Here is a 13704-nt window from a genome sequence, read left to right as displayed (position 1 = left end):
TTGTATCCCTTGAAGTCTGCAGTAGGCAATTACTGATGCCAGGCATTTTGTGAATACTCTGGGCGCAGTAGATAAGCCAAAGGGCAATGCAGAGAATTGATAGTGGATTGAACCTGCAAGAAATCTGAGGTACCTTCTGCAGCTTTGTCTGACTGGGACATGCAGGTATGCCTCCTTGAGGTCCAATGTTACCAGCCAAGACTCCTTGCCCAGCATGGGAAGAAGCTGCTGTAAGGTGAGCATCTTGAATTTTGATACGTGTAGAAATGTGTTTAGGATGGATAAGTCCAAAATGGGTCTCCAGTCGGTTCCTTTCATTGGTACCAGGAATAGTCTGGAATAAAAACCTTGACCTTGTTCGTGAGTAGGTACCTCTTGAATAGCTTTCATGTCCATGAGCTTTGAAATTTGTATTTGAGCCTCTGCCCTTTGATTGTGTGGCAGGTTTGGCATGCCTCTCATTTTTGGAAGAGTGTGAAAATGAAATCTGTAGCCTCTGTTTATAATGTCCAGGATCCATTTGTCTGCTGTGATATGCCAATTTTTTGTAAATAATGCCAGCTTTCCTCCCAAGGGTGCTGCCAGCTGAGTCTTGCTTGGCATGAAAAGGGGAAAGTCATTGGGTTTGTTTCCTGTATTGTTGTGTACTGTCTTCGCCACGTCTTGGTGCTGGAGTTTGCCATTGTCTGCCTCTATATGATCCTTGAGATTGTCCTCTGCCCCTTGTGCGCCTGTATCTACCTCTTTGGGGCTTGTCCGTGGCTGGAAAGGACCAGTTTTTTGAAGGCCAATTTCTGCTAAAACGTGGTGGTTGAACCTGTAGAAAAGCTTTGACAGTTTGCATAGATTTAGATTTTTCTTCCATCTTCTGTAGTATCTCCTCAGTATTAGTACCAAATAATACATCCTTTTGTAAAGGAGCATCTAGTAGTTTAGCTTTAACATGATCAGGCAAGGTTTGTTCCCTAAGCCAGGCATGTCTACGAATGACTGATCCTGTAACAGCAGCTCTACTTGAGGCCTCTAGAGCATCATAGCCACATTTGTAAGGTGTGTTTACCCACTTGTTCTGCACTTTGCATCATATCCTGCAACTCCTTCAAATCTGGTTGTTCAGGTTGTGACATTTTATTCCTTAATTGTGATAACAGAAACTGCTGATATTTAAGCATATGGAACTGACAATTTAAGGCCCTCATGGCTAGGGTGGCCGAGGTATATACCTTTTTTCCCCACCTTTCTAAGGATCTAGACTCTCTTTCAGAAGGTAGTGGATTCTTAGCAGTAGAGGCCTTCATTCCCTTGGGGCCTTGAGAAATGGTTTCAGGGTCAGCATTATGGCTTTTGTAAAGAAATTGGTGAGAGTTAGGAACTCTGTAGTACCTATCAGACTTGACTGGGGCAGGAGGCAGGGAATACGGATCAAGGCAAGCCTCAGAGTAAACATCATCAAGTATGTCCAAGACAGGAGGTATCGCCAGAGGTCTGTGCTGAGGCAGCAAAAGAAATTCCCCAAGTCTTTTCTTGGAATCAGAAAAGTCTTGGCCTTCCCAATGGAAGTGTTCCCTCAAGGTATGCAAGGTTTCCCCAAAAGAAAAACCCTCTGGGGGAGATACAGAAGGAATGGACTGCTCTGCATCAGAATCTTCAAAAGGGGAGTACGAGTGTTGCTCTACATCAGAATGTTCTGAAATAATGGAGCCCTGGTCAGAAGAGGGGGAATCTTCCTCCACTCTGGGTCTCTTGTCTGGAGGGGGTTGGGAACCCCTGATAAGAGTAATTAAATCCTCAGCCATTTTTAGCATCTGCTTTTTAGGCATGGGGCCTGGAGATGGGCCCTGTGCAACAGGCCTCTTGGGATGCATGGCTGATTTGGACTTAGTAAAGGCCTTTATGGAAAAGGAAGATGAGGGTCTAAAGACACCATGGGTGGAAGTGGACCTGTCCACATTAGGAGGCTCAACACTCACAGTGGCTTCGGTAGCTGTAGTCTGGGTATGGGCCGACGCACCTGCGGTCTCGGTTACAGAAGTCACTGCCAGAGAAGTGTCGTCGGTAGCCAGGGGCTGCGTAGGTGCCTCGCTGAGAACCGGACCACGTGTAGCCGGTTTTGCCATGGTGTCGGTCTTTGTCCTTGCGTTTTTTGGACAAAACGGTAGTTGGAGTCTCCAATGACATTTTATATCAAAAGCTTTACCAAAAAAGTGCTGGGCGAACTCCGCCCGACGCTTAATAGTGCGTTTATTGAAAGTAGCGCAAAAGCGACAGCCCGAGACGTCGTGGTCTGTGCCTAAACAAGGTATACAGAGGGAATGGAAATCTTTATGCGGTATTTGCTTCCCACAAGAAATACAATTGTTAACTTTGTCTGACATCGGTCTGAGGCAAGAAAAGTTTCCCCAACGGGGTACTTAGTTTTAAAGAAGACTTCGGTTTCCAAATTTTTGTAATTTCAGGAGCTGGCCGACCAGCACTTGCGAACTGCTTCTGCTTCGGGCACCGCGCAGCAAAAAAGACTGAAGAAAATGGAGTCGGCTGTCTCTTATATACCCCTGTCGCACTGACGTCAGGAAAGAAAGCGACGACAACCGACGCCGGACCTAGACTTTGGAATTCGGCAGACCGAGGACCCGCCTGACGGCAGGAGAACCCATCTGTTATGACTGCAGCTGTATGCACGATGAACATCTGGGAATAACCCCCTATATCACCCACTGGATTGTCAGCTGGCTCACAGCAAAGATGCAGGAGACCAAAACAGGACAAGACACCAGCGGAGTCTCCCAGGGTTCTGTGCTGGGGCCTCTCCCATTTGGCATATATATCACTACCAAAGGATTCTGGCTGACAGACTGTAGATGACTAGAAGCTGGGAGGCATCAATCACCAAATGATTCACCCATCCTACAGCAAGATTTGTTCCAAACAAACAACTGGTGCCAGAATCAGAGACAAACTAAACGTAAAAAAAAAAATTGCATTACTGTATCCTTTGGGAAATCATCTATCCCAAGGAACTACCACATTGACAATACACCCTTAAAAGTTGACCAAGTTATTCAGGATCTGGGAACTTATGCAAATAGTGACCCAACATTCAACCAAAACGTGTCCACTGTCATGAGGAAGTCCTCCTATACTGTGCAGCTTATAAACAAATAGACTGTGTCTATATCTAGAGATGTCATTGTCTCTCCTTTATTCAGCTGTCATTTGGCCAGTCAGAGTATAATGCTCTTCTTAGCGTGTTCTCTATCCAGACACAAGCAACAACTGGAACATCTAGAGAGATGCCTTACTAGATGGATACAAGGACAGAATATGTCCTACACGGATGATCTCAAATCCCTGTCACAAAACTCAGTATCCTGCAGACTGCTAGGAGGTGACCTATTATCTGGCATATAAAGCATTCTCTAACCAATTCTTAATGGATTTACTAGACATCCGCAAGTCAAATGGCATCAGAAATACTCAGTCCTGGGATCTAATCCTCTTCTAAAACATCACAAGAAGGGTTTTGAGGGACAGGAATATCTAGCAGAAGAAAACACTGCTCTAGAACAGGACTCCCCCCATCGACATAAAACAAAGTTCATCCTTGTCTACATTCAAGCACAACTTCTATCTACGGCTGAGATTGACTCCAACACTGCTCCCTGTACTACTAATGGACACAGGCAGCTCCAGAATGCCTTCTCCCACACACAGGCCCCTTCAAATTATCTAGGGCAGGCAGCTCCAGAATGCCTTCTCCCACACAGGCCCCTTCAAATTATCTAGGGCATGATCAGTTACTTTCATTAGGGGTAATGGTTTAAAATGGCCCACAAGGGCAGCTAGTCTATTCTTAAGTACTTGCCTAAGAACCTACAAAGCAAGCTTGCCTAAAAACCTATAAGCAAGGTCACTAGTACTTACCTAAGAACCGATGAGCAATCTCACCTAGTATTTGCCTATGAACCTATAAGGAAGCTTGCCTAGTACTTGTCTAAGAACCTATAAGCAATCTCGCCTAGTACTTGCCCAAGAACCTATAACCAAGCTCCCCCAATACTTGCTTATGAACCTGTAATTAGCTGCCAGGAAGCAGACTAATCTTTAATAGGCAGCTGGAAGCATTTATTTACTCAACTCTAAAACTTGTTGGACACAGCACTTTTACTAATGTATGTAATTATACAATTTCATACCAGTTGGTTCTGTATCACACAAACTGCGTCTTAATGCAATAAGAAACTTCCACTGTACAGAATGCTTTCTACATGGCCTATCTCACAAGTCTCTTACAGGGACAAGGTGGTCATAACATCCCTGCATTCTTCCCTTATAAGGCCCATTATGGAGTACAATGCCCCATTTGGCATGCATCTCGTAAAGCACATACAGCAGCTGGAGAGACCAGAGAGGTTCCTGACCAGGACAATCCAGGGCCTCAAAAATCTGCCATACATAGATAGGCTAAAAGCCCTATCCCTCAACTCTATTTCATACAGACTCCTCAGAGGTGACCTCTGTCTGGCATACAAAGCAATCTTGAACCCCGCCTTGATGGGACTGCTGCATATCCACAAGTCAAGCTCCACTTGAGCAACCCACACACGTGGCCTCAACCTGGTCTATGACATTAACAGGACTTGTAGGCGGGACAGGTTTGTGTTCCAGAGTGTCCCCCATCTGTGGAGTAGACTTCCTCTCCACATCAAGCAGAGTACCTCTTTACCTCTTTTTAAGTGCAACATGGATAACTGGATGGGAAACAGAAAATACATGCCTGAGATTCTAGCTGTGCCCCTGCTGGACAGGGGCATTGGGTGCCGATTTGTCTATACATGGGATAAACTCTTGGCTAGGCTCATAAGGGCCTCAGGGCCAATAGCCTAATAAATTCCTATGATTCTATTGTCTTTTTATTCTAGGTCAATGAGTGGGGGAAAAAAAAAGATCATTCCTAATGCAAAAGCTTTGTTGCAGAACTGAAATGCCCAGAAGTGTGGATCCATGCCTTTCAACGATACAGTATTTTGAAAGTAAGATACATAACTGGCTTGAAATATTGAGGTCCAGATAAAAGTCAAATTGTAAATTAGTGTAGAGTCTCAGGGTATTTAATCATATTACAGTTAGTAATGCAAGTTGTAGTGCTACTTTGTCCTACCTGCTCTTGGTGTCGGGGGTATTCTGTAGAATATATTTCCATGTAAATGCAAATCCATAATAGCCAGCCATCTGTGAAGATACAAGCAAAGAAAAAAACTTAAAGCCTCTTTGGGAAACAGGAGAACACCAAGGGAGGCATTTTTACCATAAGTGATCCAAGAAAAGCCTTGTCCACGGTTACCAAAATTAATAAAACCTGAGCATTTTACAACTGCATTACATCAAACTATGAAGATGAAAAGACTTAACAGGGATTAAAAAAACAGCAGATGAGATTTAATATACAAATTATTAAAGTCTTCCTTAAATGACCGATTAAGTAGCACCTGAAATATCAATAAATTATACACTCTTTTTAAGAAAAGTATCTCTAGCCAGCATGGGTGATATACAGTCCTATTCTGTATAAAGTTTCACTTTCTCTGTATTTTTTTACTAATACCATATATCAATTGTTATTACTAAGATAGAGTACATTAGGTCACAAGAGGTGGACTCACTATTACTTCATAGGTATGTATTTTTCCCAGTTAGTCGCATTCCTTAAATATGCGCAAACATTCTACAGACACTTTATGTATGCGTACATTTGGTTTTATACATCTTCACATTTTTATACACATATTTTATATATATTTTTCATTTAATTTTTTATTTTACTTCACATTTTCTTTACTATTGTATTATGAAGGTAGACAATGTATTTGTATCAATGTTAATTAATATTTGCTTTAGTACAATGGGTAGGACGATTCTTTGTATTCTTATTACATTGTATTTACATTTATATGTATATAATTTAAAGGCTGTTGAACAATGCAAGTTTTTAATTTTATTGAGATATGTTTGAAGGAAAAATATACCACGGAGATGCATACATTTATATATTTTATTGGTATTGAACTGTCTTTTTTTTAAAAAGGACAAATCGAGTTTAGAGACTCTGTACTATTATTTATGTAGGTACTGCTTTAAGAATTTAAAAGGCTACTAGTTTATCAGCCAGTAACTTGGCACCAGTTTTCAAATATTTTCAAATATAAGGCGTACTCACAATAACAATAGTGTTCTGATGAAGCCCACTATGTTGTGGGTGAAAGCGCTCAACTAATTTGTTAACGTGTATACAGTTTGTTTTTATCATTGTGGAATAAACATCTTTTTTACGAATGCAGAGGTGGTCGGACACTTACTGTTGATTCTGTGGAAAGTACAGTTGTGTACACTTACCATAAATGTAGATGTTAGAGTGTATTCACTGTTGCAGTCATTACATTTGGGTAATCTGCTGGCAGGTTGCCCTCAGTCGGCCTGAATATCAAAGTCTTGAGTCCTGCGGCAGTTGCTGTCTCCTCTTCCATGACGTCAGGGGTATAAAACATGCAGCAGATGCCATTCTATTCAGTTATATATATATGGGTGGGTAACCCAGACTGCAAGCAAATAGCACGCCATGTTAATGCATCGCTCTTTAGTATTATAACATAGTTAGGTAGCGGTTTGAATCCGGCAAAACACTGACTGTGTATGTGTGCAATTGTTTTGGGGTTGGGAGGGTGGCCTAATGGTTAAGATGTTTGCCTTACAAACACAAGGTGCAGAGTTCAAGTCTCACAAGGGATAATTGGCTAGGCTTAAAATGGCTCGTAAGGGCAGTTAGCTTAATACAAACCTATGAACCTATGAACAGTGAATACACTCTAACATCTACATTTATGGTAAGTGTACATAACTGTACTATGTTTTGTGTTTCACTGTTGCAGTCATTACATTTGGGTAGAATCCCAAAGCTATGGAGGGGAGGATGGAACTAAATAGCATTAGGAGCGGCTATAAGGCCCTGCAGAACTGCAGTGGCAAAGCCTGCCCTGGACTTAGAGAAGAGAGGCAAATGATAATGCTTTGTAAAAGTATGAACAGAGCTTCAAGTAGCAGCTTCTAGAATGTCTTTGGTTGGAACTCCTCTGAGAAAGGCTGCTGAGGTAGAGGCAGCCCTGGTGTTATGTGACCCGATTCCCTTGGGCACTGGTTTACTATGATGCAAGTAGCAGAAACAAATGCAGTGGCTTATCCACTTAGAAATAGTCTGCTTTGATATAGCCTTACCCTCTGATCCTGCAGCAAATGCCACCAGTAGTTGCTCAGACTTTCTTAGAGATTTGATCTTGTTTAAGTAGAATTTTAGTTGTCTGTGTATGTCCAATGAATGCAGAATCCGCTCCCCTTGTTCTGCGCATTTGGGTAAAATATTGGCAGGTGAATAAGTTTAGTTAAGAGCCACACTGGATGCTACTTTAGGCATAAAGAAAGGATTGGTCCTGAGGGACACCCTGTCCGGGTAAAAAGTAATAAAAGGCTCCACAGCCATGAGGGCCTGTAGTTCTGAAACCCTTCTTGCTGAAGTGATTGCCAAAAGGAAAGCAGTTTTCCAAGATAAAAACTTTATATCCACAGTAGCTACTGGTTCAAAAAGGAGGCAAGGTGAGTTTTTCCAGCACAAAATTGAGGTCCCATGCAGAAGTTGGTGGTCTTCTGGGAGGCCTTACATTTTTGGCCCCTCTAAGATACTGTTTTAGCAGAGGATGAGAAAAGATGGGAGGCTCCGTGTTGTAATGAGTCAAGATGGCAGAGGCATGGATTTTTAATGAAGAAGACAGGCCCTTGTCAAGCATCTCAGTCAAGTATTGTAAAATCTGAGGAATATTTGGTTTTGCTGTGTCCGTTCCTTGTGCTTGATTCCAAGCACAGAATCTCTTCCATTTATCAGCATAAGATTTTCTAGTACTAGGCCTTCTGGCTTCCAATGACATCCATCATAGATTTACTGAGAGGTGGTGTTTGAATAATTACATGATCAGCCATGCTGCAAGGTTCAGAGTTCGGACCAGAGTGTGTAGAATTTGATTGCTCTGCTGAGACAGTAGATGAGGTATTTGAGGCAAGTACCAAGGAGGGGGTTGAGACATATTCCTTAGAATCTGGTACCAGTGCTGGCGAGGCCAGTCTGGGGCAATTAGGAGCATTTTTGTTTTTTCCTGTCTGACCTTTAGTAAGACCTTGGGGAGAAGAGGCAGAGGAGGAAAGGCATAGACTGATAGGTTTTTCCAACTGAAGGATAGGTCATCCACTTTCCATGCTTGTCTGTGATGAGTCCTTGTGCAGAATTTGTCCAGTTGACAATTTTGGGGAGAGGCATATAGATCTATGTCTGGGCTCCCCCATTTCTGTGTTATCATGCTGAAGACTTGTGGATCCAGTTTCCACTCGTGAGGGTCCATAAGATTTCTGCTTGGGTTGTCCGCCAGAGTATTTTGTTTTCCTGGCAGGAATTGAGCTTGACGATGTACTTGGTAAGTCAAGGCTGTGTCCCACAATGCCATGGCTAGTCTGCAAAGGGGGTAGGAATGTGTACCTCCCTGCTTATGTACCACATAACCATGGTGTTGTCTATCAGTAGTCGTCCTGGATGAAGTAAGTCCTTGAAAGCTGTCAGGGCATTCTGAACAGCAAGCATCTCTTTCTGGTTGATATGCAGATGCATTTGTTTTGGGCTCCATATGCCCTGAATGCATCTCCCCGCCAGGTGGGGCCCCCCAAGCATAGTCTGATGGGTCTGTAGTTAGGGATTGGGTGGCAGGGGGTAGAGTGAAAGACTGTCCCTTGTTCTGGTGACATGTCTCTGCCCACCAAAGAAACTCCTGTTGTAGGCATGGTTCACAGGTTCATACTAGGCTATCTGCCCTAGGGCATTTATAAGCCTAGGCAGAATGTGTTTGGCTTTCGCCACCCATTTTAAATTTATTTTGCTATGCCCTTTTTCGAGGTTAGTATACTGTGCCCTCTAACAGTGGCACAGAAGTGATACCCGGGGTAAACCTACGATATCCCATCCACTCATCAAGATTCCTCTTGAGAGTCAATGAGGGACTCTGGAATAAAATCCCAGTCCAGGTTAGGCAGAGTGAAGGGAGCCTCTGGGTTATGAATCTGTCCCTCCAGCATGTCCTATTTATTTCAGTGCTGAGGTTCAAGTCTCTCGAGCGCGTAGCTCGATGGGATTTGGATTTTCTGAGGTGCAGCATGTCCATCAATTCCGGGTTGGACATGGCTTTATACGTCAAGCACAGATCGCCTCTGAACAGGCGGTATGCCACTGAGTAGAGCTGGAGTTTCTTTAACCGGGCAGCATATGGCATCTGTTTGAGCCCTTTGATCCTCTTGGTGAGGTACTTTTGGGGTCTTTCCAGTTGCTGCAGGTGTCTGGTAAGGTACATCCCAAAAGGGGCATTGTACTCAATTATGGGCCTGATGAGGGATAAGTAAAGAGGCACGATGACCTCCCCTGATCTAGATGTGAATCCCTTCATGATTAGGTGGGCTATATAAAATGTTTTTCTAACCACTTTGGCCACGTGGTTGTCAAATGAGAGATTGCTATCAACTTGGGTCCCCAGTTCCCTAATTACTTCTTCTGTACTTAATGGATTACCACCCATGTGGTAATTTGTGGGCACTTTGTTTTTGCCAAAGGGGATGACTATACACTTTTTGGCATTTAGCTTGAGGCCATGGCTCTGGCACCAGTTGTCTGTTTCTATGAGGCCCTTTTGGAGGAAGCATGCGTCGGCTGGAGAGTCAATTATGGTGCCCAGTTTGCAGTCATCTGTGAACTTGGTCAGCCACAGTCCTTCCGTGTTGACCTGTACCTCCGAGAAATATATACCGAACAAGAGAGGTCCCAGGACTGTGCCTTGTGGGACACCACTTGTAACTGGTTTGGAGTCTGACATGGCTCCAGCAATTCTAACCATGTGGGTTCTGTCCTTGAGCCAGTTTGCAATCCATCTAGTGACATAGGGGTTTATATTTAAGCTGGTGAGCTTATCTATAATGCCCGAGTGGAGTATTGTATCGAAGGCTTTTGCGAGGTCCATGTAGGCTGTGCGGACCCACCTTCCCCTCGTCAATCGCCTTGGTGACCGTTTCAAAGAAATCAACCAGGTTTAAGAGGCAGGATCTGCCCTTAAAGCCGAACTGGGTAGGATCCAGTGTCTGTAGGTCCCCAATATCTTTATTTATGAGGTCCATGATGATCCTTTCCATAGCTTTGCAGACCAAGCTAGTCAGGCTTATGGGGCGATAGTTTCCAGGATCCGTTGAGGCACCACCTTTATGGAGAGGGACCACTGTTGCTGTACGCCACTCTTTGGGCACATATCCTGTAATAAGGCTGAGATTGAACAGTAGTTTTATGTTTGGGTTTCGCTCTTCTTGCAGTTCATGTAGGGCAGCCGGGACACCGTCTGGTCCCATTGATGCTGTGTTTTTGCTTTGGAGAGGCGGCTCTTACCTGAGCATCTGAGATGTCAGGGGCAGCACTCTGCTGGGATAGATATTTGCCCTTTGGTGGGGTTTCGCTGAACCTGTCAGCTAGGATGTTGGCAATGTCTGTGGGTTCAGTGTATTTTTTGTCATTTTGGACCAATTCTGAGCATATCTGGGAATTACCACCCAGGTTCCTAACATAACTAAAGAAAGCCTTGTGATTATTTCTTAGTGTCCTGTGCAATTTTTCTCTCGAAGCTGGCCTTAGACAATTTTAGGAGTGCCCGTAGTTTTTTGCTAATACTGATCAGTGATGCCTTCCCTTTTTGGGATTTTGTTCCATCATTTTAGTAGCTTCCTCCTCCTATTGTATAGCTTGTTTATGGCTGGGGTCCACCAGACAGGACGTCTGCCTTTGGAGGACTGGGTCTTGGTTTTATTTGGGATCGCATGATCCATGCATTCCTGAAGGTGCTCATAGAATGTGTTTATAAAGGATTCTGCGGTCTGGGCCGTATTTTCCACAGGCCCGGGGGCTTTGAAGGATTCCACCTCTGTTTTGAGGAGTGTGAAATTAGCTTTAGAGAAGTTTTTCACTGTGGTTTTCTGGGCAGGGGGTGGGGTCGGGATGTGAATATCCAGTGAGATTAGTTTATGGTCTGATCTTACCAGTGAGGGATACACTTCTGGTCTGGAGCATAAAGTCCCCATGTTGGTGATGATCAGGTCCAGTATGGAATGAGAGGAATCATTGTTTCCAGATTGTGACAATGTTGACTCCATAAACTTTAGATACCAGTGTAGTTTCCTCATATGCAGTCTTGCATATGGAATTAGTAGAATGCAGGATGTCATGAACCCCAAAGCCTGCAGAATTTGTCTTGCAGATAACTGGGTTTTTGTTGCCATCTGTTTGAAGTATATAGTCAGTTGCCTTTGTCTGGCGTAAGGCAAGCCATCTGGGCAGTTGTATTCAAGCTTGCACCCAGGAATGTAATTTTTTGAAAGTACCAGCTGTGATTTCTTTTCATTTATTTGTACCCTAGGCATGTAAGAAGCCTTTTTAAAAAACGCCAGATGTTGAAGAAGAATGTCCTTGTTTTCCGCTTGAGAGTCGGCCAAGTAAGGATAGATTTGTATGCTTCTGTCTGCAAAATGCAATTACTGGTGCAAAGCACTTTGTAAAGACCCTAGGCGCAGTAGATAAGCCAAAGGGCAGTGCAGAGAATTGGTAATGCAAAAAACCTGCCTTGAAGCGGAGGTATCTTCTGCATGATTCCCTTATTGGGATATGCAGGTATGCCACTTTAAGTTTGGAGTCACTAACCAAGCGTTCTTGCCCAGCATGGGCAGTAGCTGTTGTAAAGTCAGCATTTAGAATTTTGGGATGTCCAAGAACGTGTTCAACATCGATAAGTCCAGTATTGGATGCCAAGCATCGTCTTTTCTGGGTACCAGAAAAACTCTTGAATAAAAACCTTGTCCTTTTTCCTGTTCTGGTACTGGCTGAATAGCCCTCATATCCATGAGGGACGCAACTTTTTTCTGAGCCTCTGCCCACTGATTTTGTGGCAGATCTGGCCAACCGTTTGGAATTGGCAAAGTAAGGAAATGAAATCTGTACCCCTGGGATACTATGTTTAATACCCACTTGTTCTGGGTAATTAACTGCCAATTTTGTGCATGAAGTGCTGATTTTCCCCCCAAGGGGGCTGCTAATGCTTGGTGATGGTAGATGGAAGTCATTGAGACTGTTTACTGTAGGGTTGTGCTTTGTTTCCTCCAGATTTTGAGGTAGAGGCAACCCATTGCTTTGACCTGTAAGAACCCTGTGATTTGTATCTAGAGCCTTTTGAACACCTGGATTTGCCTTGTGAGGCTCTGTTGGACACAGGAAAGGACCAGTTTTTAATAGGCCAGTGCCTGTTGAATCTGGGTGGCTGCACTTGTAAGAAATCTTTTACAGTTTGCATAGATTTAGCTTTTGTCTTCCATTTTCTTTAAAACCTCTTCTGCCTTATTATCAGAGTATCATACTGTAAAGGTCCATCCAACAATTTAGCTTTAACATGATCAGGCAGATTTTGCTCCTTGAGCCAGGCATGCCTTCTAATCACAGATCCAGTAACTGCGGCCCTGCAAGCGGCCTCCAAGGAACCAAAACCACAGTGCAAAGTATGCTTTCCAACCTATTCTGCTGCATGCAATAATTCCTGTAATTCTTTATTTTCCACACAATCAGAAATCAACATCATTTTCTATTTTAATAAGCCCATAACATGCTGTTGATATTTAAGCATATGAAACTGGCAGTTTAAGGCCCTAATTGCAAAGGTTGCAGACGTAGAAACCTTCTTTCCCCATCTATCCAGCGCCCTGAAATCTCTATCAGAGGGGGTGGGATTTTTGGCTGTAGAGGCCTTTACACCTTTGGGACCCTGTGAGATAGTTTCAGAATCAGCAGCAGGATTTTTGAATAAAAATTTGTGGGAGTCAGGAACCCTGTAATATCCGTCTGGCTTACTAGGAGCCAGAGGTAGGGAATCAGGAGCCATGCTTGATTCTGAAAACACATCAACAATGTCTAATACAGGAGGTACAGACAAAGGCCTATGCTGAGGAAGAAGGAAATCCCTAGGCCTCTTTTTATTCCTTAAAATCCTGACTCTCCCAATGAAAATGTTCCTTTAAAGTATGCAAGGTTTCTCCAAAAGAATAATCCTCAGGAGGAGATGCTGATGGAATGGATTCTTCTGCATCTGAATCCTCATAGGGTGGTATAGAAAATTCCTGATCAGAAGAGGAATCAAAAGAAACAGAAACCTGATCTGAAGATTCATAATCAGTGTCTTGCCTAGGCCTCTTAGCAGGAGGGGGGTTGGGAACCCCTGATCAAGGTAATTAAGTCCTCAGCCATTTTGATCATATATTTTTTAGGCATAGGGGCCTGAGCACGTGGCTCATGCGCCAGTTTTTTTAGACTTAGAAGTTGTTTTTGAAGTTGGCATCGGTTTTATATAGAAATGTTGAGGCCTGAAAACACCCTCAGAAGCTCAGCAGCTCTGGACCCATCAGAGGGAGAAACATCTGTGTGTTCAATACTCTGAGAATCTCTCGCGGCATACTGGACTCCGCATGGGTCTCGGTAGAGGCCTGCAACTCAAAAGTAGCAGGTATCAGGGGTTGCGAAAGCACCTCACTGAGTACCGGCGAACTGGC

The 13704-nt window shown here is 43.6% G+C and overlaps 1 protein-coding gene across 4 annotated transcripts in view; it reads right to left on the bottom strand.

The window, feature by feature from the left end:
* Nucleotides 1-13704, bottom strand: part of LTO1 (LTO1 maturation factor of ABCE1) — a 601160-nt gene that overhangs the window by 397300 nt on the left and 190156 nt on the right. For all 4 annotated transcript variants that reach the window (XM_044082516.1, XR_006366191.1, XR_006366189.1 and 1 more), the window contains exon 3: nt 5159-5229. In XM_044082516.1, coding sequence (XP_043938451.1) covers nt 5159-5229 — 71 coding nt within the window. The remainder of the gene's footprint in view (nt 1-5158; nt 5230-13704) is intronic.

Source organism: Protopterus annectens, chromosome 9.part0 (genome assembly GCF_019279795.1).
Source record: "Protopterus annectens isolate FY-2018-M chromosome 9.part0, PAN1.0, whole genome shotgun sequence".
In the NCBI taxonomy this organism is placed as follows: domain Eukaryota; kingdom Metazoa; phylum Chordata; order Ceratodontiformes; family Protopteridae; genus Protopterus; species Protopterus annectens.
Note: the sequence above shows the minus strand (reverse complement) of the source record. Positions and strands in the feature narration are given on the sequence as shown.